The sequence below is a fragment of the Clarias gariepinus genome, chromosome 3 (genome assembly GCF_024256425.1).
Source record: "Clarias gariepinus isolate MV-2021 ecotype Netherlands chromosome 3, CGAR_prim_01v2, whole genome shotgun sequence".
Classification (NCBI taxonomy): domain Eukaryota; kingdom Metazoa; phylum Chordata; class Actinopteri; order Siluriformes; family Clariidae; genus Clarias; species Clarias gariepinus.
Window position 1 is genome coordinate 28,720,568 of NC_071102.1, and position 27,876 is coordinate 28,748,443.

At 38.1% G+C, this 27,876-nt stretch overlaps 1 protein-coding gene across 2 annotated transcripts in view; it reads left to right on the forward strand.

The window, feature by feature from the left end:
• The first annotated feature begins 694 nt into the window (after positions 1-694).
• The window catches only part of tpd52 (tumor protein D52), a 32,600-nt gene continuing 5,418 nt past the window's right edge, over positions 695-27,876 (forward strand). For both annotated transcript variants that reach the window (XM_053492526.1, XM_053492527.1), the window contains exons 1-4: positions 695-831; positions 25,842-25,963; positions 27,351-27,499; positions 27,736-27,837. In XM_053492526.1, the coding sequence (XP_053348501.1) occupies positions 813-831; positions 25,842-25,963; positions 27,351-27,499; positions 27,736-27,837 (392 nt within the window). In that variant the 5' untranslated portion in view covers positions 695-812. The remainder of the gene's footprint in view (positions 832-25,841; positions 25,964-27,350; positions 27,500-27,735; positions 27,838-27,876) is intronic.

Genomic DNA, 27,876 nt, shown 5'->3' on the forward strand with positions numbered 1-27,876 from the left:
GTGCTGGTAAAAATTGTTATGCTATTTCCGAGCCACACCCTACAGTTCACCTGTGGTAGGCTACAGATCGAACAAAAGGTTAAGGATTTGGAGCTGTTGAAGGATTTGCATTTATGTGGGGTGAAGGATAAGTAGCATGGTTCTGAATGAACCCTTGGTTCAGATGACAAATTTTTAAATATTTTTTATTTATGGATTATGTTTGATCACTGGTGTAATTGTAATCATGGTGAATTAACTTATTAAAAAGACACAAAGCCCTCATTTATGTTACATTTTAAGCGCTACATTTAAGTTTTTTTAAGTAAAAAATTCAGGGTGTCTCAAAAACTACATAGTATTAGGTACATGTATTGTTTTTAAACTAATTATGAATAACTTATAACCGCAGAAAGTTAAGGTCAAGATGTAATGTGCATTTTCATCATAATAAAAAAGAACATGGAATGTTTCACTTTCATAAGTATTAATTTTTTAACGTTTAAAAAAATATATCCTTCCTTGTGTTTAGTGCAGTTTAAATAGACAATTCATTAACTTTTTTAATGAACAAGATCATACAATATTTATAAACACTCAAAGAACAAAAATTTTAAATATAACTACATTGATAGTATTTATTATCATTTGATAATGTTTTTTTTTTTGTGCGCGTGTGCCGTGCGTGATGACGTCACACGCGACCCCACCTCTCTCTTGCGCGCGCCTCAGCTTTAGCGTGTCACAGCTCCAAACTGCTCTAAAGTGCAGCTGAGGAAAGAAATCAGTCTGAACGAGAAAATATAAGTATTACAGCGGGAGTTCACACAGGCATGGAGGGATACGAACAAGGTGAGTCCTAAAAGTGAATTTGAGCATCTGTACATGTGCAAACTTGCTTACAAACTGGAAAAAAGCTATTGTCTGTTGTGTTTTCTGTCAGAAGTTAGCTGCGTTTAGCTAGCATAGGGTTGGACACATCGAGCTAATCAAACATCTCCGAGGCTCCAGGTGAAGATGTCAAAAATGAATAATGATAAAGATGATAAAGCTTGTCAGTGTGATTATCAGTGTGTTCGTTGACAGGAGGAACTGCAGGATTAACTGCTTGTACCAAGGAAGGAAGTTTCAAAACTCTTTCATCAGGAAGATTAAAGCTGCCAACTTCTGCATAACACTCAACTGTTTTAATAACAACACTGTAAGAATGGAAGAGTTGGTCTTTCACCACTATTCTCTCATCACCACTGTTTGATAAATATGGTAAATTGTACGTTTGATTGGGGCCTCAGGTTTTAATTATTTTAAGAGAGGCAACCTAAATGCACTTTCACACAAAAGTTTATAGTGTGTGTGTATGTGTGTAATACACACATATACATATATATATATATATATATATATATATATATATATATATATATATACAGTGTGTGTGTGTGTATGTATATATATATATATATATATATATATATATGTGTGTATGTTTTGTCACTTATAAACCAAGTGCAGCATTTAAACATTACAAATTAACTTCAGATACAAGAGTTTAACACTTACACTTAAATCAACTAAAAAAAGCTAATTTTCTCCGGAGCAGCATGTATCTCTGTCATTCGCCACAATTATTAATTCTAAACCAACTTGGCAAATAATTCACTCCTACTGTACCACAGGGGATGAAAATGTCTAAATAATTTTAGAGTGTATCACCTGTAGGATATCGCCTTAAATGCCTCCAAGGTCCCAAAACTGAACTTACCAGTAAGTGCGATTTTCAACTAATTAGCGCTCATGGTTTTTAAGAACACTTTGTTGAATATTTGGGAGTTTGGGGGGAAAAAGGCAGATCAGAGCCTTTTAACGTGCAATTTTTTAATAATGTAAATCCATATAAATGCGTTTGTGCTGCGCCACTTGGAAGGTTCTGCGCTAGGTACTGGAATTGTTGAGCTCTACATGCTGCTCCTGAGCTACCGGTGATCCAGATCCCCTCTGTCCTCTGGATTTGTCTGACTCGTCCTAGTACCCCAATTCTGGTTCAAAATGTTGTCACATGAAGGCCCCATGTGGTCTGCGTGGGATGCGTTTGGTAACTGGAGACTGTTCCACTTCACCATGAAGACGGTCCTGGCCTCAACCGATGCAGACAGCTGTTTTCTAAAGACTTGTGACTGCAGTCGCTCCATAGTCGAACTGTAATTTTGCCTACATTTCCAATAACAAACTGCTAAAGACTCCATATTAACTTAAAGATAACTGTCATATTGCAACTTTCAGCCACCTAACAAAAAGTGTGACTGCAAAAAAATTTTCTGCTATCATAATAAATATCAAGCGGTCCCTGATGATTCCCATGCCTAAGTGTTACACACTGTAGCGGACAGTGTTAGGGTTTTTGTACCAGTCATTTCACTTTCCCTGCTTTTCCCTCTATCAGAGCTTAATTTCTCATAACATGGCTGCAGTAACTGATTGGAATATCATGATGAGCATCATGTATCATGACTAGTTTAAAGTGAGCAGTTTGGAGTTATGTTTACTGTATTTAGGATTAGATTGTTTCAAGAAGCACTTATTGCCCAGCTACTCCAGCCATTCCAGATGCAAAGAGGAATGGCTGGAGTCTGCACCCCTTAGGTTTTCGCTGTTACAGAATCATATCGCATACCATGGTCTATGCGACACTGGTTTAATGAGATCATCAACACATGTTCTGATGTAAGGTGCTTTCCCCTGCCAGTTACGGAGAAATGTGCATATTTAGATTAAGATTCAGTTATTTGTCAAATGTACTTTACAGTACAGTAAAATAATTATTTTTATTTTTAGTTAGGAAGTTGAGGTCAGAGTGCAGAGTCAGTGGGATACAGCGCCCTAGAGCAGATAGGGTTAAGTGTTTTGCTTAAGGGCTCAACATTGGCAGCTTGGCAGTGCTGGGGCTTGAACCTGTATCTTTGAATCTTGAAACCTTCTGGTCAGTAACATGTAACTTTAACTATTTAAGCCACCACAACGCAGTAACAGCCCTGATGATTGGTAATTTTAAATGAGGCATTATGTTGTTTGTATCAGTTTTTTTTTTTTTCTTCATCAAGTTAAATGTTGCTTATTGTGGCATTTCGTTTTTTTACACACTGTGATTTTGACTATCACTCTCCGTGTTAAGTTGCAGTGAAACTGTTCGACACTGTATGGGTGACTGATGCTGAATCACTTAAAAGTAGAGTAATATTTTAGCCCAAGGTTGCTAGCCAGAACATGTCTGGTGTGAACAACAACAAGTAAAATAATATAGTGCCTTTCACAAACCCAAGGTTACTCTACATAGTTGTCAGATGAATAAAACACACTAAAAGCATGAAATAAATTAACATGCTGGATCCAATAAATAACTGACAGTTTAATGAAGAAAACGTGGCTATTCTACCAGAAGTGCTCATAAAAACACTCATTATGTGTTTGCTTTATTCACTTTTAGTTCCAGTGCAAAGTAAAGAATCAAGCTTGACACAGCTGATTAATTCCCTACTTCTGATTGGTCAGAGGTATTGATTAATCATCTTCTATACATATAATAACACTGTAAAGTTGGCATGTCAGTACATTTGAAAATTTTTGTGAAATAATAATTTGGGGAGATGTACGATGAGTAATAGAACACATCAAAATCGTTTTTGGAAATTTTGTCTGTCTGTTTGTGCATGCATCACATGAAAACTACTAAATTAATTTATATAGGGTTTCCACAGGTGTATTTGGCTGAGTTTGAGGTAACATACAGGCTTTGTTTCATTATAGTCGGCCGACAGGAAAGAAGATGTACTCCTTTAAAATTTAAATGGGAAAACGCCCTTCTATCATAAAAATAATCTACCTTGAAAAAATAAAATCTACCTTGGGAAAAAAAAAATCATTAGTTCATCTCAAAATTCAACAGATGGCATTGTACTTTTTTTTCCCAAAACATGCTTATGTGAACGAAGTCGCGGGCACATCTAGTTGAGCAATATCACACTCGGTCATGATGTTATTCTGGATACCCGTGCTGATCAGCTGTCATGTGAACTGTATACAACAGCTACACAAACACTGTTCATTATCAAGAGATTATAATTTGTTCATTTGTTTAACCAGTTATTCTTCCAACACACACCCTTCCGCACCCGTCAGAACTCCTTGAGCTGGCAGACGACAGTTTTTATTTTTATTGTTTTTTTTTAATTTATTTTTTATTCTTACTGAACCATTAACCAAAGAAAGAATGAGAAGATTAAACCATGGAGGTGATGGACGGTCCTGAGAACCCTACAAGATTTACTTTGTTTCCACGTATTTCGCTTTAGAATATCAGCCAACTTCTATGGTGCTGTGGTTGAATCCTAAATAGCGGTGAATGGAAAGCTAGTGCCCTGTGTAGGTTGTAAGTTAGAATCCCTTGTTTCACACACCACTTGTAGTAGTACCCTCGTTCAGGAGTTTGAACAGGATTTGGGATTCAGCTAATTAGTATTGTAGTAAGGTGTGGTTTAGAGGCAATTTGGAATGACTTAGAAGTTACTAAGAAGAAAAAGTGTTTAAGAAGACATAATGTCAGATGTGTTTTCTTGCTGAAAGTGCTTCTGTGACTGGTTATAAATGTTTTTTTTTTTTTCTTTACCCGTCAGCTTTCTTGTACCGTACCAAGCTACTTTCAGCTAGTGACCGACAGTTAGCGTAATTAACGATTGTTAGAACGCATGTGACGCAGAGTGATACGTCCACCGCCTTCCAAATTATTATGCAAATTATATCTTTCTCTGATTTTCATAATTAGTCAATGCTAATGACAGTCAGTATAATTTTCAGGTCATCAACAATTAGGGTATAATTCGAATTTTATAGAACAAACCTCCTAATAATAACAATATTTAATAAATATTGTTATTATTAGGAGGTTTGTTCAATAAAATTGTTGAATTTGCAGCATTAGGAGGTCATATTTACTAAAATTAAAAGCTATTTCATCCTTTCATCAAAAACATCCTAACAGGGCATGTTACATCTTAATGGTCCTACACATCCCATTTTTCATTAAATGTTAATATGATCTTTAGGGTCCTAATGAAAAGTTTGTATTATACGTTAATTAAAAATTCAAAAGGATTGTGTAAAAAAAAAAAAACACTACTTCTGTCTGGTAAAAACTAGCTCTGTTCTCAGCAACCTGTTTCAGTACATGCTAATTTAAATGCTCATGACCTCTGCTGAGCCCGCCCCCCCCCCAGTTCTGTGGGGCGTGTCTTCACAACACACGTGGGGTATAGCCACGGAAGTGTAGTCCAGTGCGGGCAATGTTTTGGACTGCATTACCCACAAAGCATTGCCCACAACGCAGTGCTTTGTGGGTAATGCAGTCCAAACTGAAAAACGCTAGAATATGGAGCCTGAGCCTGTTTTCTTCGGTCGTTTTTGGTTTGATTTAAGTACGGAACCTACGCGGAAGTTTGTAATATCGCCTGACAACGCAGAAATTAAAAGAATGGACATGCATCGACTCGATTTGTCTTTCTCATCACTGCATGGGCATGAACTAACGGGCTGTTGCGCTGCCGCAAGCAACAACAACATAAAGCGGAGAAACTTACTGAGAGAGATACGGACGCGATGTGTTTACTGATGTGTTTACATGACTTCTTAATCTTCGACAGACATTGTTATAAACCATCTAACGTAACAAAGGTAAGCATAATATAGTTTTCCGACTACCCACACAGTTTGCAACTAGACAATCACCTTAATGCATTGTTTATTATAAACGGGCGATTAGGGATTATATAGAGACGGATGTACATAGAGAAGAAGCCATAACCATGTTCTATGAGAGTATAAGTTAACTTACACTCCGCATTCATCGTGATTATTAGAAAAGACGATCTGCAAAGAGTCATAGTAAAAGGAATTACACTCACCGAGCCTGGTAAAGATGAAGCAGGAACACAAAGTGTTAGTACAGATCTATTTTTAGGAGCAGCTTCCTAGTAAAACCTGCTTCATATTGACCCGTGTTTATAAAGCAGTCTGGTGAAAAATGATTATCGCAAACATGAACACATTTAGGTAAATCGGCGGGGACGTTAGCTTTAAAAACTAAATTCAGCCACTGCGTCTTCAGTGGCTCATATACCTAACCCTAGGTAGGTACCCTAGGTCACTAACCCTAGGTAATGAATGACGACTGCTGTGTTCGCTATTACACCCAACAACTGTACACAACACTCGCTTAGGCGCCATTTTGCTCCAGCGGCGAAAAACAATGGCCGACAGCTTCTTCTCACTCGGGGCGGGTCTTTGCTAAAACACCAGTGTCAATCAACTAGTTTAGGAGCGGCCTCTTGTGGTGTGGCGTCACATCGACAGGCATTTGCGATTGGCCTGAGTTCAGAAGGGGCATGTTATTGTAATAAATGAAAAGAAAACCACTGGGCGGCTCTTTATCATCGTAGAGTGGTTGCGCACTCTCCTAACACACAGTTCAGTCCAAACAGCTTAAAAAAGTGCATGTAGGCCTGTATGACCCCTTTAACATAGGACCCCTTCTGTGATATCACCTTCCCAATTCTTGCACCCATTGAACTTGTGAGTTTTTGGACAGTTTCTACTTGAATTTCTTTGCAGGATGTCAAAATAGCCTCCCAGAGCTGCTGTTTTTATGCAAACTGCCTACCACCCTCATAGATCTTTTGCTTGAAGATGCTTCAAGGGTTCTCAATGGAGCTGAGGTCACGGAAGGATGGTGGTCACACCATGGGTTCAGGCGTGAAGATGATTTTGCTACGGAAGGCACTTTTTTTTTTTTTTTTTTTTTTTTTTTGTACCATAGTAAAAAGTGGTCAGTCAAAAACTCAATTACCTCAGCAAAGTATATAATTACACATTCAGGGACCCTAAAGGGGCCTACCATTTCTCTTTCCATGATTTCGGCCCAAAACATGACTTCGCCACCTCCTTGTTGACGTCACAGCCTTGTTGGGACATAGTGGCCATCCACCAACCATCCACTACTCCATCCATTTGGACTATCCAGGGTTGCAGAATACTCATCAGTAAACAAGACTGTTTAAAAATTAGGCTTTTTGTATGTCTGGGCCCACTGCAACTGTTTCTGATTCTAAGCATTGGGTTAGGGGTGGCCGAATAGTAGGTTTATGCACAACTGCAAGCCTCTGAAGGATCCTACACCTTGAGGTTCGCGGGACTCCAGAGGCACAGCATCTTCAAATGACTGTTTGCTGCTTTGTAATAGCATTCTAGCAGCTGCTCTTCTGATCCGAACTGATCTGTGCTCTAAATCGGCCACAAATGTCTTCACAGTATGATGATCATACTTAAGTTTTCGTGAAATATATAATGTTTTCATACCTCGTCAAGGCATTGCACTATTTGACGTTTTTCGGCAGCAGAGAGATCCTCTTTCTTTCCCATATTGCTTGAAACCTGTGGCCCGCTTAATAATGTGGAACAACCTTTTTCAGTACTTTTCCTTTAATTGGGCTCATCTGATAAACTAATTATCACAGGTGCCTGAGATTCATTTCAGTGATCCAAAGAGCAATACCATCCATAAGTTTAATTTAAAAACTAAACATTTAATGTTTGACACGTACATCCAATTTGTATAATTTTGAGCGCGGTGTGTGTATGTGTGTGTGTGTGTGTGTGTGTGTGTATATATGTATATATATATATATATATATTAGTTAAACATCTAAGTGCTGTTATGCTCTATATTATCACCCGTGGAATACCTCTCATCCAATCGTACTACTCAAATGTTGTACAAGTTTTTGTATGCAACTGAGCAGTAGCTTATATGGGTAAGATTTGTTAAAATTGATTAAGTATGGATAAGTGGATAGTGTTACAAGGTTGAATTAAAAATTATCTGCACTTTGACTATATATTTTATTTTAATTAATTTTTATAAAAGATGCATAATTTTTAGACAGAGTCGCCTTGCTTTTCAATACACTTTTTCCCTCTGTCAACAACCTTTTGTATTCCCTCACTGAAGATGTTTTAGGCTGATATGTGAGCCACGACTACACTGCTGTCTTCACTTCTTCATCCTTGTAGGTCTTGGCCGATTTGCACTTTTTTTTTTTAACACATGTTCTACTACATATCACTCGTCTGTTTGACGCTTAATGTTGTGGACAGGCGTCCGGCTTCTACTTGATGGCTAGCACTTGTGCAACCCTCTTTGAACTTCTCTACATACTTCTTAATGACAAAACATTTATTTGATGCTCTGATATATAACAGGCTACAGATCCCCCCCACAAAAAAAAAAAAAACTAGTCACAACACCTTGCTGTTCTTTTGTGTAAATCGCAAGTGCGGCGTCCATATTTGCTCACATCGCAGTTACAAATTAGCTGATGTAACACGTTCACACCTTCACACCTGCACAACAGTGACTGGGGAGATGGTAGCCTTGAGTGGTAAGCGATGATAAGACAGTGCAGCCAACAGAAGTTTAAATATAACCTGGGTGCAAATAATTTTTGACTTGCCCTTGTAAATAAAATTACTTTTTTTTTTCACCTGCTAATGAAATTCCCTCACCCCTTCCCAAGAAAATAAAATTGTTCAGTTAGACTAAGGCAGAGCCTCATGTTTGTTATTGCTAGTTTGACAAAAACAGCAAATTGATTATCAGTAGCAGTTTGAATAAATGAGTCAGCTTGTTTACTAAGTCACACAGCTAACCTTTTATATTTTTTTTTTTAGGATTTCTTGTTTGTCCTACATCCAGTACAGTACGACAAAAAAATTAAAATATATAAAGTATTTTTGTCTCGTCAGTGACTGAGGTTTGCTGAGCCTTTCCAGCAAAATCTTCTTCTTCCTGCCCTCATCTGTCCTGTAGTGAAGCCATCTGCCCGCTCCTCATGTTCTCATATTCGTGAGCCGTGTCGCTGCAGCCGCTGCACAGGGAGCCTCGTCTTATTTAAACAGCAGGTTGCAGGATCAAGGTGGAGTTTTTTTTCTTCTTGTTTACTGTTGTAGAATGTGTGCTTTCTATCAGCAGCATTCACACCTTATCAAGGCGTCTGCTCCGAAGAACTGCTGTGTGTTTGAAGTCGTCACACATGGGCCAAAAATACCACATGCTGCCCAATAGAGCAGATACCACCATATTACCCCCTTGTAACATTGCAGGTAACTTGCGCATTTTGGAATTAGAGTTCAATTAGGTGGATTGGATTAACGCAGTGGTCTGATCATACTGGACGAGTGCTTGGGAGGATAATGCCAAATATATATGATAATTATCGATAATTACTGTGTGGTGCTCCAAATCCACACAGTAATTCATTTACATTTAGGCATTTTGGCAGATGCTCTTATCCAGAGCGACTTACATTTTTATCTCATTACACATCTGAGCAGTTGCGGGTTAAGGGCCTTGCTCAAGGGCCCAACAGTGGCAACTTGGTGGTTGTGGGGTTTGAACCTGGGATCTTCCGAATCAAGTAGTCCAATTCCTTAACCACTGAGCTACCCCTGGCCCATTTCATTATTTTCCTACAACAGTCCATTTCAAAATATTATTTTTTTTTCTGTACTACACCAGTTTGCCAACATGAATGTTTTTAATACAAAAGAATGACACTATGTGCGTTTTATCTGTCTCTCTGGATAATTTATGTTATTGGTTGGTAGTCCGAAAAGCAGTCCAAAGTTTTTATCATTTAGCAGCTAAGAAAAGGCGTTCCCTCACCTTTTTTTTTTTTTTTTTTTTTTTTTAAACCTCCCCCTTGAAAAAAAAGTAAAAAATACGCAGCTTGTGAAGTCAAGTGGTCATGCAGTAATTTTTTTTATTGAAACCATAGTTACAGTTTCGGTTCTGTTGTTGTGACAATGCACTCTGGAGACTCTGTCATAAAAAATATAAATAAATGTCTCCTCACAGAAGACCTCATATAAAAAAGTATATATTCATTATATATTTTATATTTATTATTATTATTATTATTATTATTATTATTATTAAATATTTTTATATCACCAGGGACCAATCAAAAAAAGATATTATCGTGATACTTTAGTGAGAATTCGATTTATATTGGGATTCTGTTAATGTGGTGATTTTATAAATATCCTGAATTGATATTAAATTTTATTTTACAGTTTGTTAAAATTCTAAGGGAATTTAGAAAAAAAAATTGCTTGTACCACTCAGGATGCTGTGCTATCTGCGAAGGTGTTAATAATTTAGAGCGCACCACCTGTAGGAATGTAAAGGAACTGCAACATTTTATAACCCCGGACACAAACGTATAAAAATCAAAAAACGATTTAGACGGGAGTCAGTGTGGCGATACAAAGATTTCCATACAAAAGAATCTCAAAACATAACTCAAATGTTTCTCCCACCTTCTACAGAAATAAAAGAAATTTTGTCTGCGCATTGGTCAAAACTCGCATAATCTTTCAATGATATCTTTACGTTTCATATGTTAAAGCCACCACAATGTAGTCCATAAAAAATAAATAAATAAAAAAGGTTAAAAGGACTATAAGAAACTTAGCCTACAGAGATGTATGGACAGATCAATGTATGTTTATTCTTGTTTCAGGAAGTTTAAAACCACTTTGTCTCATATATTCCGAAACCCTGTAAGATAATACGCATCCGCAGCAGTCCGAGATGAGGGCATGTAAAATACCCACACTCCGAGTGCTCAAATCAAAACATTGAGTAGAAGTCATGTTATGTGTCAGATTATGTCACACCATCACGCAAAAATGACAGTTTTTTTTTTATGAAACTTTTGCAGTACTCTGCTTGAAGTTTAAGCTGCACCATGAGTAAAATCAAATTTGTTGAGTTAAAGCGATGTTATGAACAGTTATGTGCCAGATTTAATAATCAGCTTTAAAATAAGCTCCTAATAAGCTACTTACTCAATGTAAACAAACACCTGTGCCAATAGATATTAATTATAAAAGCTAAACTAAATATTTTTACTGTGGTTACTTAATATTTAAAGTGGTGTATGTGAAATTTACCGTGCTGGAGTGGTTTTATGAAATAAATTCAAATTTGCTCTCCAATGGCCGAACAGGGAGTGTATTTGGCTGACGAAGAAAGACATTTTGTTCATGCTTTGTTCTTTTTGTTTAATCGCTGTGTCTCAACAAACAAGAAAAGTGTTTGATTCAAACACACTGAAGGATGTATTGTTGAAGTTTGTACATAATCTAAACCATAACATCATCACCCCATCATCAACTATGGTCCACAAACTGGTGACAGGATCATGTGCACCCACCCAAGGCTCATCCATGACTGGCCAGTCTGATCCCACAGAAAAGCCAATGCAGCACAAAGCCTTCAACCAAGTCACCCATTGGCTGTGCCAAACAAGTCTGATCCAGCAGTATGGTGCCAGATAACACAGCACACCTCTAGAGACCCTGTGAAGCCACGCCCTGAGGGGCCAGAGCCGTAGCTGATCAGTGAATATGTTTGTAATTTTCTGTGGGTTGATCCTCTTGAAAACTCGATCCTATTGAAGACAGAGCCATGGTACACTCCCCATCAGATGTGGAAGCTATCCATGCTCTTTATTTATTTTATTTTTTGTATCATTTACACTGGTTTCCTCACCTGCTCATTCTGCACATTTATGTTTCATTTATTTATTTATTTTTTATTTTTTTTCATGAACCTGGTATGCGTCTACATGTTTTAGCTTGATGCAAACAGCCGTGTGCTCCAGGTGTTTTCATAATCCACCGTTTTTTTTCCGTGTAGCAATCATGGCAATCTAAGTAATCCGTGCACCTTGAAGCAATCACACTCGAGGCGTAGTTCCTTCTAAAACAGAGTACTGTACTGACTGAAAGCCTCACTGTAACCCGAGCAGAAATGTAAACACAGCCATTGTGTTTTATCAGCGCTGCTTAGTGTTACTGCGTGTTGCTGTGTTGAGAACCAACCCCATGGCTCCTTATCATAGTTGCCTTTAGTTACGAGCGAGTCCATTTGATCTCCAGCAGGTGGAAAATTCCACTCTAAAGTTTCTGCTCTCTGCTTGAGCTGTAAATATTTTTTAATATTTGTCTGAGAAAATCATGCTGGATGGGACTGAGAACAAAAAATTAAAAATAAAGCTTTGGATTTAAAAATGTCTTGATTTTTTTTTTTCTTTTTTTTTTTTTTCAAAGGCAGCAGCATAATGCAAAAGAAAATCATGCAGATATAGGTCAAGAGCTTTGGGAATGCTCATCTCAAACATCAGAATGATGAAAAAATAATCTGATCTCTGTCACGGTAGCAACGCTCGTACCAGATGAGCTGCTTTGAGTATTTCAGAAACTCCTGGGATTTTCTCAAACTGTCTCTAGAGCTTATGCAGAATGGTGTGAAAAACAAAAACATTGAACAACTGTGGGTGGAAACACCTTGATGATAAGAGAGCTCAGATGAAATGGCCAGATTGGTTCAGCCTGCCCGGGAGAGTACAGTAACCCCTTACAGTTCAGCCATGGTGAGCAGAAACGCATCTTTGACAGTAGTAAAACCAAATGTTGTCTTCTGCTGTAGTAGCTCATCCATCTTGAGGTTTGAAGTTTGTTGTGTGTGCACGCGCTTGCACATGTTTGTGTATCAGACAGAGAGAGAGAGAGATCTCAAATCAGGGTCACAATTTCTTTGCAGTGAAATATAACAGCTAATTAAATTGTTGTAAAATAAAGTGCCAGACATTCCTACAAGATCTTCTACCTGTTATACAAATTGTGAAAGTGTAAATCTTTAACTTGGCAGTAAAATTGTAAATTATATTGTAAATTTTAGTCATAGTTGGTGCTCTCTGAATGCACTACAGAATAAGGGAACGACAAAGAGAAAACCAACATCTAAGAGTCCATTAACTGCAACAAAGGGGATTTTCAAAGAGAATTCAAGAGTTGGATTTAGTGATGGTGCAAATGCATCAATTTCTGTGATGGACACTGTGTTGAGTGAGTAGTACCTTTGTATAGAAAAAGAGTTACTCTAACAAAATTGTTAATTTGGCATAATTTGGCCATGTCCATTAATTAAAAAGTTATGCCCACTTTTGCATTACTTTTTGTACAACCCGTGTGTGTGTGTGTGTGTGTGTGTGTGTGTGTGTGTGTGGCACTGCACAGAGACCAGTTTCCTTACTTGTACTCAGTTTTAATCTGTTGTTTTGACTCCTCAGCTTTGAGTATGATTTACACTCCCCGTTTTGGGACACTGCCTGAGGACTTGTATTAAATATTTGAATCTTATACACAGCCTGAAAGGACACGTGCTTAAAGTCGAGTTTGTACAAACATTTATTTCACGATGATCATGTTTTAGATTCTTGCACTTCGTTATAGTTTGTTCAGCCCGTAATAGGAATGTTTGTTATGCTAAACCTTCGGCCACCTTGTAAAGTCTCGTCGCAAGACGACCTCCAAGCCTCCAGCTAGAAACTTCAGATAGCACAAGTGGTCTTGGTCATGGAAAGAATCACGTCCCATGATTCTCATTTTGGGAAAATCATGTGATAAGGCATGTTGAGAATAATGTCCTAATTGATTGGATGGCGTGTTTTATTAGGACGTTCGAGGGTCGGTCGTCTTTGTTCCTAAGTTGATTTACATGGGGCATACGAATCTGAGAAGTGAAGGGTGTTCCACAGATGTCTGTTGTTTTTTCAGTAAGGGATCATGTATACTGATGTTTTTGTACTCTAAACTTTGACCTCCGCTCCTGCTGAAAAAAAAGGTGGTCTCTTAAAATTGTGTTGTGTTTTTTTGTTTTTTATTGTGGTTTTACTTCTTCTATGCCTTGGCAGGAGACGTAAAAAAAAAAGCTCTATCCTGCCCACACCCATCACTGTTTATTTCTGTGTTGTGATTGTACTCTGACTCTGTTTATCATGGCTGATGATTTCCTTTGGTCTGTAATTTCTTGCTTTAAACATTTCACTTTGTTTTATTACAATTGAATTACACAATGACACTGAATCTGCTGAGATTTATTTAATCTTTGATAAGATTTAGTAGCGTCTAGTTTAGTAGATTGAAATGTGACCAGCCTCGTCCAGAATGCAGACTAAGATTTTGTTTGTTTTATCTGATGATGTAGAGGAGGTGTTTTTTTTTTTTTTTTTTAAATATCTGAGTTACAGGTGAAACACATCAGTTTAGAAATATAAACAAAGTGTTTAGTGTGAATAGAGATTGTGTTTTTATAGGAGTGTATTTTTAAGCTCCACCTCACCACCTTTTCAGTTCACACAGATGAATTATTACAGTTGACCTTAGAATGTAACAAATAATGTTCGTCAAATCCATAGATGTCTACAATTTTTTTAAGGCTTATTTGTGCCAGTCTATTGTTCATGTGTTTTAACGCTTAACTATTATGAACAATATAATTTACAAATTTTTGTAACAAATATTAACCTCACTTCAGCTAAACTTTCATATAAAATATAATACTGTATAATTTTTTTTGGTACTGTAGAGGAAACTCAACTGTAGAGGAAAATGTGGCTTGGGATGGTGAACTATTACTAAATGTAACCTACTTATACCAAAGAAAACACGCTCACATAAATTATAGTACACATAGGGGTAACATGGGTATTTTACATTCTAGCACCACGGGACAGTACTGTATAGTACACAGGTTTACCTTTACATCCTGTTTTTCTTTTTTAAGGTTAATGTATTAAGCTGAGTTTGAAATGAAATTAAAGTGTTTGGGAGCATATTTGGTGTTAAAACTATAAAAATGTGCATTTATAGGCATTTTTTAACCACATCTAAAGTTTTTAACTGTGCTCAGGGAATGTAACCCCCGTGAATTTCAGGGGTCAACTGTATTTTGTTCTTTGCTGTGTCGTTGTTTTATTTGCATTTTCAACTTCCCAGTACACCTGGTTGTGCTGTTGTTATTCTTGAGGCATCTGACAGCATAGTTTTGACATGTTACTCGTGCGTTTGTGTGGTATAAGAAGCACTTTACAAAAATATCATCCGTATATGTTTGGACACGTTGCAAGTATTTAAAAAAAAAAGGGCCATTTATTATGCATGAAAGAAACCTGGTACCATGCTAAGCGTACATTACATTATGGTATATTTCATTATCCAGGCTATTTGTGTCTTTAGAGTGAAGGGCTAATTTGGAACAGTAATGTGATTGTGCTTCACTTCCTCCAATGATAAGTACTTCTTCTTTAAAGGAGAACCAACTCCGAATGAAGAAGTTCAACATATTCCTGTCCCGTTTTCCTCATCGCCGCTCTTTTAATCATAAGCCACGTGTCTGGGCTTGTTATAACGCTGCAGCTCATTTTCATACCTGGGGAACGGATTTCTGCAGTCAGATCTGAACAGGGTGCTGCAAGGACGGGTGAAGCTCTGGGTGTGTCACAGTCTCCGTTCCCCCATGTGTGTATGTGTACATATCGTTTGTTATGCAGTCTAAAAGCTGAGCGATGTGTGCGTGAGCTGGCAGCAAGCCATCAAGGACCTGTCTGAAAGGCAAATATCCGGGTGTATAAAAACCCACAGAGAGCAACGACTCTGCTGAAGCAGCAGCAGCAGCTTATTACTGCCTTTAGTGTCTGGGTGTGTAGGGGTGTTTGGGATAAGCTACAGTGCTGTAATGTTTTAGCGAATGGCAGTAATGGTTGTTGTTGGTCTTTCGGCTGCTCCTGGCAAGGGGTCACCACAGCGGACCATCCGATCCACACGCAAGCTTCATAGTAATAATAATAGGAATATATATATATATTTTTTGTGATCGTTTAGCTTTCATACATAATGAACTAATTAAACTAATTTATTATTTGAGCAAGCACAGTACTGATTTCATATGAGAACCACAGCACTGTTTGTTCCTGAAGGAAAGTTTATAGAGCTGCTTGGTTTTAAGTTAATCACGGTTTGTATTAAGGCAAATAAATTAAAGTGAGCAGGCTAATATAATAACAAAAAAAAGCAGTATTAGTTGTTTAACTAAAGAGTCAATACCAGTCTTGCATATTATTGTGCACTTAGCAGGGAAGCAGCAACTTTGTCTGGTTGTCACGTTGTCACAGTGAATAAAAATTATTTGGTCTCAATGAGTTCCTCATTTCTTTAGGTTCAAAGTGCAGGATGAAGCATAGCAGGCACAAGATGGTGGTTGTATGACATACTGTATCGCAGAGTAGCGTAACACACCCGGAGGAAGTACCTTCTGCCGCCTTCTACATGCATGAGCTCAGGACATGTCTCATCTCTCAGATAGTTTTACTGCAGGTGCTTGTGACACTGTCAGGTTTCAAACTTCCATTTAAACATTTTTTTTTATTTTTATTTTTTGGTGTGTGACCTGTTAACTGCCTTATTTAATATAGCTTTTTTTAATCAAATAATTTTTATATACACTACCAGTCAAAAGTTCGGACACCTCCTTCTAATTCCATGTACTTTTTAAAATTTTTGGTTCTTTCTACATTGTAAAACTATGCTTAAGACGTGTCTGCTACTTATTCTCTGTAAACCTTCATAACAGCTCTAATCTGAAGTGCTGTTTGTTAATTGGCTAAATGAACTTCTCCTCTGCAGCAGAGGTAGGTTGTGGTCTTGCTCAGCTTTCCTGGGAAGCTCTTAACGAGAGACAACTGACTTTTGTTGTTCTTGTTACTTAATTATATATTTCTATACGTGTTTTCATGGTGTTAAAATCACCAGTATTGTAACATGTGCTCTAGAATGTCCAAACTTTTGACTAGTACTGCAAGCTACCAGTTATAGGCCGTTTTCGCATTAGGAACGATTGATTCGTATCCTGCTCAGGGTTGATTGCTCCCCCTCCCCCCGTTGCTCTTTGGTCTCCGTTCTCGGGCACGATTGCATATTTGCACCTATTCCTGGTGTTATTGATATTGTGGGATAAATGTCGAGTGCCTTTCTACTTTATCAGCCAAGACTGTGTAGATCAAAGGTTTCATATTGAAGACCAACGGTATTGATGATGTCGCTTCTAAATAGCAAACCACAGCCATTCTCAATTATGACTGCTTCCACATCACTGTTTGATTCATTTCACGTCTAAGGATGCATTATTCTTCTTGAGACCACCTTTTCCAGAGGACTCTGAAACGGTTCTCTGGAAAGATTAATCATCATGGGTCATGTTTGCTTGGAAACGATCCGGGGGCCCTAATGTGAAAACATTCTTATTTTATAGTCAGTTATGTTTCAGGTCAACCAAAACTCTGAGTTAATTATTCCCTTAAGTGTACTTTGCTTTTGGAGGTACTTTGGAATTTCTTTCAGCTGACCCCATTTTTGGTGTTTAATGGTGCGTGCAGATGGCGGCACACACCTCTGTGTTGTGCAGAGGCAGTTTGAGATGGATTAGAGCTGCAATCTGGGCCACTGCAGATTACATCCCAATGGTGTCACATGACCAAGAGACGGGTAGATTCTCATTTATCTTGGTAGCCAAGAAACAGGACGAAAGGCATGAAGCAGATTCCAGTAGAACAGTGACGTTGCTTCTATGGCTGTTTACGAAATTTTGGCAGTCTTGCCAGCATAACGCTAACTCGTTAGCACCCAATCATCACGGCTTAGCCGGTTCATCGCATGAAGCAGATGCAGCTCAGGGGCACTGATCCGGTCCAGAGTAAGCCGTCATCGCTTGCAGATTTCCAGGATGGATCACACAGACGACTACATGTCACCTTTCAGTTTCAAACAAGGGTTTAACATCAACTACCTCTACTTGTCGACTACGGAGGGCTTCACTCCACCTAGCTCACCGGCTCCGCCATGCAGAGGTAACCGTGTGTAGATACACAGATGCAGATCATTGCAGTAGTGAAAAATTTTAATTTAAAAGAACATCTCAACCACACAGTCAAACTGTTTATTAAAACCTTGTCAACAAAATGCTTTTTGAGACTCTAGTTTGCCGATACAGACGTTTCTAGATTTACAGTTAACCCCTGGGAAAGCCGAAGTTAAAAAAGAAGTGTATTTTTTTCGCATTTGATGCCTAAGTCTATTAATAGATGATGATGATGATGATGATGATGATAATGATGATGATTTCTTACCACAAAAAAAGGAGACAGAGGACCGTGGACGATCTGAAAAGTAGTGAGGGTGGTCTCGGCTGCTTGCTTCTATTGACAGACAGAGGTTACCCAAAGTACTAAATGCAATCCAATAATTTTGAAATGCACTTTTGAGAAGGTATTTAAGCATTTAAAAAAAATAATAAAATCACTCCAGTTAAACTGCTATAATTTTCTGTCAGATTAAACTAATTGACCACAAGAGTAGTGCATTGTGATTTCTTTTTATCCATGTTAAAGCGGGTCAATAATTATTTCATCATTTTTATACGTTTACCTCTGATTAACAACATATTACCAGCAAGACACATTTTGTTGTTTTTCCATGTGTGATTTGGATATAGTGCTACTTACACCTCTATCTTACCTATGTGGTTTGATTCGTGGCGAGACGCAGTGTTGAGGACCGCGAGTGTCCGTCCGAACCACAGGGTCCGCAAGCTTCTTCGAAAATAGACAAAACATGTTTCATTTCTCGCACATAATTACTATCCCAAAACAGCAAAAACTCACGGTCAATCACAATGAACCGTACTTTCAGCCACCGCACAAAACCGCGCTGACTCCACGTAGGTGGAATAGGGGTGTTAAATTAAAAAAATTATAATGTAACTTACAGTATATTTATTATACCACAAAATAGTTCCTTTCGGTGTTCATGAATCATTTACAACTCGTTTTCAGATGTCGTTTTACACTGCATGAGCCACGCCCCCAACTCACAGAGCATTTTGTATCTTTTCTACTTTTCTGGCCACAAGTTTCAAAATCTGATTTCTCTCTGAGCTTTTTGCAGCAAGATATAGTCATCAGAAGCCGACACTATGGAAAAGAAAACTCTGTGGTAAAAGAAAATCTATGGTATATGTAAATACGATAATTTAATCATTTAATATACAGGGTAATGAGATTTACAGACAGGCTACTTTAAAAGCTCAACGACTGGTCATCTGCCACGTCAGTCAAATTGCCTATTTTTGTGAACGGTGCATCTTGGCCAAGTAATTTAATTAGAAAAGTATCAGACTCTCTAGCGAGTCTGGCTTGTGAGACTAATTAAATTTAATTTCTGCTTCTTGGTTCCAGACCAAGCAGGTTTTTCCTGCCAAGAAACGTGCAGAGCAATTTTTATGGTTTCAAATTAGACTGGACGACGGAACTCACACCTCCTCCGTAATAAAAGCTCATCCAATGTTTAATGTTGTAAAAATGTATTATAGTGTCGTACTGTATATTAAAGCAATCTCATGAGCGATGTTGTGATAAATATCAGCACACAGTAAGCAACAAACAGTTAACAGGGGTGAAAGTAGTTTTTCCGAGACTATGTAGCCAAAAGGAGAGGAGAAAAAACCATGGAGGTCTTGGATAGTCCTGTAAATCTTCTGTGAGTTTCTTTTTTTTCTATTTCCACTTATTCCGCTTAAGAATATCAAATCTGTAAACTTTCGGTTCCAAGGATCAATCCCAAATAGCGTTCAGTGGAAAGCAAATGGACTACGGTGTACAATTCCTTTATTTCACACACCATGTAGGATTCGGGATTCAGCCTTGTGTTAGAAGTAGAAGTTAGCTTTGTGCATAAATAGCCTTAGGCGTAAATAAAACAATACAGAGATATTGTGTATACAAAGTGTTATTTAAGATGTCTAATAACATTGTCATGTTTTTTTGCTAAAAGTGTGTCTGTGATTGGCTTTGATTTTGATTATCTCTTCAGCATGATAGACTGTACCCACCTACGCCATGCTACGACTGAGCGTGTAATTAACACACGTAGGACACCTGAGACACGGAATGATACATATAGTTAAACATCACAGTGCTGTTATCGTCCTTGGTTCTCGTCCAATCAAATTGCTTGATCATAATAATAACTGACAGGCTTTGCTAAACTGAAATAATGTTTCTCTAAAAGAGCTTAACACATGCATTGCCTAAAAGCAACTTATATTTGTTTGTTTTTGTTTGTTTGTTATAAATAAGCCTCCTGTCCAAAAAAAGGCGAAAGATTAGCAATTGTAGTTGACTTGTCCAGCCAAAGAGCATGGTGTATTTCGTTGCACCACCTTAAGGTTTAATTAGTTTGCATTCACCATGAAATTGTTTCCATAAACTCATGCAGAACACCAAGAACATTTTATTTTCATCCAGAATTGGACGAAATCTTGTTCTTGTTAATCCACTATTCTCTGGCACCCACAACTAGATGTAATGGTGGTGGTGGCCAATTTATATGTGAAAACTATTCCTCATGCTCCCAGAACCACGTTTTGTACACTTTTATTTCTGGAATATGCCTGTGTAGTCAGGAGAAAACTCCATAGATGTGATAACCTGGTCATTCAGTACGTTCAGGTCACTGGCTAGCTTCTTTTTTTTGCCGCATGAGTTGATGCTCATAACCCTGCCTGTAGAGAATCAGAAAGAGTTGTATTGCCAAGTACGCTTGCATGTACAAGGTATTTGTTTTAGTGACAGAGCTTCCAGAACAAAAAACAAATGACAAGCAAAACAGCATGACACAAAAAAAAAGAAAAAAAGGTTGACATCAAATGGAGTAGGGTGTGAGATACTTTTAAATCAGTTACATAAATATCTGAAATCTGTGGTATTATACAGTATATTGCACTGTGGTACTGTACACAATATTGGACATATATTTATTGACAGTTGACAGAATGATGTTTAACTGTTCATGAGGTAGATTGCCTGGGGGGGAAAAAACTGTTTAGAGGCTTGTACAGTTGGCATGATGGGTTCATCGCTTCATGTGTTTCTTGTTTTACCCTGACCAACACATCATTCTGGAATTGGGTCAATCTCGACTCATCAGAGCACGTGGCATTTTTCAATTGCTACATTCCATTGCTAGAAAATTGGTCTCTGATTAATCTAATTATTCTCTCATTAGCAAGTTTTTAATATCCACAAAGTTCTTGTTGAACTGCGTGTGGAATGTTCTTACTTTCACTATTAAACATAGCCATCACTTTTAACGATGCAAAGTCACCAAGCATTTAAGTGATCTCTGATCACAATCATTCATGATCCTTTTTTTTTAATGCCCACAAGTTGACGGTTTACCCAGGTTCTCAAGTATGCATTAAAATATACAGTGCTGAAATGAGATGACAAACAATATTATCTTGTTATCTGTGAGTTCATTTCTACTGAAAGAAACGAACTCGCGCACTGTTAGCATGTTGATTTGCCACGGATCCCAGGAACAAAGGTTGCTGAAGACTGTAAAAGAAGACAATTTGTTTGCGTAATGTGGGCACTTTTCTTGGCAGATCTTACCAGTTGAACACACAGAACACAAGTTGGCATCAGGTGGTGTAAGATGCAATTGTATTTAATTAGATTTGAGGTGGTGTAAGATGCAAATGTGTGTATATTTTGGCGCAAACCGTATTAATGTGTTGAACAGTTCATAACCCAAGTTTAGTAATTTCAGTATTATCCTTGGTTGTTTTTTGTTGCTTAATGCAGACCAGTAATTAGCCACGGACATAACGCACATCTTTTGACATTATTGTTTAAGAAATGAGAAGCTACTCAAACTGCTGCTTTTTACCCCCAGAAAGTTTATATTGACAGCATGAAGGAAAAAAAGTGTGACTACTACAGAATAAAGGTTGGCAGCGCTCTGGTGTTGGCAGTTCCTGTCACACCCACATGATGACCAGCTGGTGACTTCACTGTGCTGCTAAACAATACATTCATCCTGACTCTTCAACTACTTTTTAAAGTCATTTTAGAGTCACGTGAGAAACATATTTAGAAAATCTAAAACCATGTTTAAACTGAACTGACTGTCTACTGTCTCGCTCACTGTCCTGATTGTCTATGCTTATTATAGTTTATAATTAGATTGCCTTTATCAACAAGCACAGTCTCATGAATTGAGTTGAATTGAAATGCCTATAAGTGAAATCATGTGTTGTGTTGGATGCTAAGGTAAATTACAACAGAATTTACATGATTGTAGCGAGAGAAGGAGTTCATTGCTTGTGCCAATGAATGGACGTGGTGCATTAAATTGGTGCTGTGATTTATGCAGCATTATAATCCTGTTATCAGATGTTTAGCAAATAATATCCGTGAAATGAGATTCATCTAAAGGGACATTTTTAGATTTGCTGGTTTTAAGAGGACCAAGCAGGAAATCAGGTTCATGTGATTGGCTTTAAATTTAGTGCATTTTTCTACTTTTCAATGACTGAAGTATTATTAAATAGTCAGCATGCTGTGCTGTGTTGTATGCAAGCTCACATACATTAAATATTATTAAGGCCCATGTTTAGGTTCTGCTTGGGGAAAGGAACCATGAGTTTCTTTTACATGGTGGTGTTTTTACATGGATTCCAGTATTCTATTAATAATAATAATAATAATAATGCCCCAAATGGAATAAAAATGCCTAAAAACTTTTTTTTTTTTTTGTCTGCCTGGATTTAGCCCGTTTTTAAATTGTAATTTAATTTTTATTCATAACCAGTTAATCCAATAGTTTATTTCTTGTTGGAATAAATATTCTCAATATATTATATTAATATATTCTTTCTGTGCATGTGGGGGTAACATTGGTTGATGGAGGGAAATTTTTTCTTCCACTGTCTGGGAATTGGTTGCCACGCCATTTCACATGTAGTAAAGCTCTAACCAATCATAGATGAGACTGAATTCTTGTAGCCAATCATAACACAGAAGGCGGGGTTTGTCTGATGGACTAGATACGGGAGTATTTAAGAAACTGCTGACCTTGGGGGCTTTTCACACCCAACAGACTCTACAGCTAACACAATTTATTAAAAAAAAGAGAAAGAAAAAACAACATCCTGTGGGTAGCGGTTCTGTGGGCGGAAACGTCTTGTTAATGAGAAAGGTCAGAGGAGAAATTTGCCGGATTGGTTTGAGCTGACAGGAAGGCAGTAACACAGGCACACATCTTTACAACCGCCATCAGCAGAAAAGCATCTCAGAATGAGCAATCTTGAGGCTGATGTCAGCTTCAGTAAGATCAGGAATCTTAGTCTATTCAGGGAATGTTTCGATAAATCCCTGATCACGGGGACATGTTTCATGTAGGATGTGGTTACATCAGTGAGCAAGTATGAAGCAACAGATCAGGGAGTGCGTTGATAGAATAATTGTGGTTTCAGTATTGAGCAAAATGCTAATAAAAAAAAGTTTTTTTTTAGCTGACATCATTCAGTACTAGGTTCATTAAAGTGGGAAAAGTATATTTTGTGTATGGTGTGTGATACATTCTAGAACAATACTGAATTTCTAATGAATTTCATGATGAAACTGGCTCTCAGAAAAGTAAGACTTCCTGCCGAGGTGAAGTTCATTTAGAGTCATCAGCCTCAAAAAAATAGCCTCATATAGGGCTTTACAGAGCATAAGTAGCAGACATCTCTCAGTATCAACTAAATTATGACATATTTTAGATGCCTTTAGCATTGTTTTTCACTGTTGAAAAAAATAATAAAAATTTCAGGAACGACTATGGAATTATGTCATATGTCTAAAGTTTCGACTAGCAGCGATTAATGATTTTTTTTTTTTTTAACTAATTTATTTTTTTTATCAAGGGTGTCGAACTTTATTCTAAAAGGGTCATGTGGGTGCAGGCTTTCATTCCAACCAGAAGCCACGCCTGTTTAATTAGTCATTCTTGGCTACAATAGACAGCTACAAATCAGGTGTAGCTTCTGCTCGTAATGAACGCCTGCACCCACATGGCCTTTTCTGGATCCAGTTTGACACCCCGTTTTAAATCGCGTCTAACGTGTAAACCATTGATGCAAAAAAACCTTGGATGAAACAAGTTACTCAATGAAAAGGCAGTACTGTGTTGTGTGATGGGTGGAGATCAAAAAGTAGGTCATTGTAGAGAGAAAGGTGTGTCTAACAGAAGAGTTTGAAAGAATGTATGAAACATGCATCTGAAAAGGAAGCTAAACCCTTATTTAAAAACCTGTTGTGCTTACTATCATGCTTTTAAAATGTTGATTTAAAAAGATATTTAAGAACTATTTAGAAAGCAAAGTTCTGAAACAAAAGCTGGGTTTATTGGATTTAGCACTAAAACAGGATCACTAGAGTTGGAGTAAGATGGATTAAAAAGTCTGCGGTTTGCCCAGTTGTACGATAATATTTTCGATTTATTCTCTGCATGCAGCGTCAGGAATAGGTGTTTAAACTCCTTGCTTCTCTTCCCTGATTTTCTCATGCTTTAGAAACGGGAGGTTAAGTTGCTTTATGAAGCAGGATTGGTGGAATGTAGTGGGAGGGTATGGTGGGAACCTCGGATTGTCTGTTTTTTTGTTTTTTTTTCCTCAGTAATCAGCATACAACACTAATGTTCAGCTTTCTTTTCGTGCAGAAGCACTTTTTCACCGATGAGACGTCTTGTAGGTGGCGGAGCATTATGCCATGATCACAACTGTGTCCTGTCGGGTCCTCCTTTAGATGGTTCAAAAGTTATAGGCATTTAAAAAATCACTTGAAAGCTGACTTTACGCCAGTTGCTGAAAAATAGTCATCCGTATATTTTGTGAAACGATGATGTCATCACATCACGTGTCGGCTGCGTTACACGTAACAGCAACAACAATAATGGCGGACTACATGATTGTGTAGTCTGCTAGCTTTATTACAGCAAAATCTATTGCTTCTATGCAACTGTTATGAGCAAAAAGCGATAATGGACAACACCATCTTGGTTCGTATACAGCGCGCAAGGTTATGCGCATGCTCAAAGTTTTCTTCTCCGTGTATAGTGCACCTCTACGGCAGAATTACAGTGCCCCATACTGGTCTGGCATATAAACTGCACCGTTTTCAGTGGTTTCGTGTGTACGCAATTTTTTTTTTAGAACGAGGGAAAAATATGATCGGATAGGGAACGCACCGGCTTCGTGTGGACAGGCCCTGAGAGTGTTCACACGGGCTTTGGTGACATGCGTTTGTCCGGCTGTGCGTTTGTACGGCATCAAAAAAACATTGCATGCAGCTTTTTCTTGCCGTTCAAAACCCAACGAACGCAAGGAAACTTCTTCTAGTTGGTTTTCTTTATGTTCATTTTACGCTTCGGAGGATCGGATATATCCCATGATCCTACATGCTATACATAGGGAAATGCGAAAAAGGCCAAAATAAAAAAAATTATTTTTAAAAAATTTACGCTACATTTCTTCATATAAAAAAAAAACCCTTTCTTTAATCCGACGTTGTGCAGTCAGAGAGTGAACCCGATAGCGGCGGGCTTTCATATCCAGTTCCCGACACACTGCCCCCACAGGTTAACACACAAACTACAATTTGGGCTGCAGGCTGACGTTAGACAGAGACAAACGAACGCCGGTGTAGAAGTCAATCAAGCGCCACCACAAAATGCAACATAAACGTCTAGGACGTTCAGAGCACGTTTGTTTATCCAAAAATTTTATGCCCGTGTGAACAAGGCCTTAATGGTGTACAATTAAATTTTCAGGCTTACTCAGGGTTATAACTTTGTTGCTCTTTGACCTAGGTGTCTTGATTCTATCGCCCACATCTTAGAAATCCATATCCATAGAGTGAAATTAGATATATTGAGTTGAACACCAGACAAAATGGAGTCGTTATGAAGCACCAAGTGTTCTATAATCTTCCTACGTATAATAAATGTGTATAATAAATGTGTATCTGCAGATGCTCAGAGACCAGACTCTATCCCAGAAGTGGGAGAAGATGCGGCGAGCTCAGTGCAGCCCGAATCAGACACTGGTCTTACTGAGGAGGAACAAGAGGAGCTACGCAGCGAACTGGTGAAGGTCAGCAATCTTTAATGTGTTTCGTCTCTGCTGCTTAGTATTAATGGTGTTTTTTTTTTTCTTCTGTGATTTGGATGGAGTTAAATTACTGACGATTGCCGTCAGTGGATGCTTTCGTTCAAGGTCACGCCTATGGCCTTGCTCAAAGTCAGTCTTTCCTACTGACCTAGTTGTAAGTAATTGAGAGTGTACATTTGTAATTTTTAATCCTCAGGGTAGATCTGTACTCGAGTTAAGTTTTAGACACGCATTGTGTTAGAAGTGGTAACCAAGTCACTGTTCGCTACCCTGAATTACTGTTATCAGGAACAGATTGAAATAAACAACTGAATTGCTCTATCAAACCAGTAAGTGTTAAATAAATGAGCTAAATAAAAAACTAAAGAATAGAAAAGAATTAGCAAAATTTGTTTGATTAGTCCACTCTTTGTTTGTATTGTTAGTATTAGAGAGAGGTGTGGGGCGTCTAAAGAAAAGACGTGTATTAATAAAACCAAGCAAACCAGGAGATTTTATTACGTACCACCATTCTTTTGTCTGGCAATTCACGTATCACCACACTGACACCAAAATCTATTTCTTTAAATACATTTTTAAAAATTTTATTTACAGTATGTTTACATTTGGGATGATAAAACATCACCGGTTCGCTACAATCCTACAGATGACACACAACTATTTACACACTGACAGGCAGCACAGCATCCTGTGTGGTAGCTTTGTTTAGAAATAACAACGAGAGATACAGTCAAGTTCAAGGTTTTAAAATGCTAACAGAATCAAGGGAGAAAATATCGAATTAGGATATTTATCAAATTGCGATACGTACAGAATCGCAACACACATCGAATCGGCATGTGGGTATCATATCACATTGTGCAGGGTTGTCCCCGTATAGGGTGATTCCCATCTCTCTTTTTTTTTTTTTTTTTTATTATATGGTTTATCTGTCCTTAGTGTTAAAGCAACTGTCAGCTAGCTACTTGCACACCATCCATGCAAACTACTTCCTAATATGAGGACAATGTTTAAACCAGCTCCTAACCTATTAAAAACGTGCACTAATTATGATTTAAGAAATTCAAGATTCAAAGAACTTTAGTAATTCCATAGAGAAAATGCGTGTGCGTGCGTGCGTTTGTGCATGGGCGTATGCCAGCCATACCATTAAAACCTCCTGCCTGATATTCGGTAGTTCCCCTCACACTGAACTGTGCCGTTAGGATAAAATTCCAGATTTTTTTTTTTTTTAGAAAAGATTTAACTGGCATCAAATTTACTGTGTTGTACATTTGTGACAAGGGCATGACCCCCCACCCCTGATAATATCAGATTATAATCTTTAGCTAAAATCTGTAGGTAAGCTCTTGATTGCTGCTCTCTACAGGTGGAGGAGGAAATCCAGACTCTTACTCAAGTGCTGGCTTCCAAGGAGAGGCACTTGGCAGAGATCAAGCGGAAGCTGGGCATCACTCCATTGAACGAGCTTAAGCAGAACCTGAGCAGGAGCTGGCATGAAGTCACCACATCTACAGCGTACGTGCCCCATAGCCACCTGTGCCCTATGCTATAGAGGATATAGAGGAGCAGCTCCATCTGTCCCTGTATCATACACCCTGCTTATTTAGACACCATTATATCTTCATGCTTGTATAATTAGTACACTTTGTGGGAATTTGAGGCATTGTTCTTATTAGGAGGGAAATATTTCAGAACAGATCCGTGTCCCATTAGAGGGGTTTTGAATTTCCTGGTGTTTTTGCCTTGTGCAGGTATAAGAGGACCTCAGAGACACTGAGCCAAGTGGGGGAGAAAGCCACAGCAGCGTTCTCCAGCGTGGGCTCAGCCATCGGGAGAAAGCTAGAGGATGTCAGGTAACACGTTAAAAACAGACACGTCACTATCTTTATCTC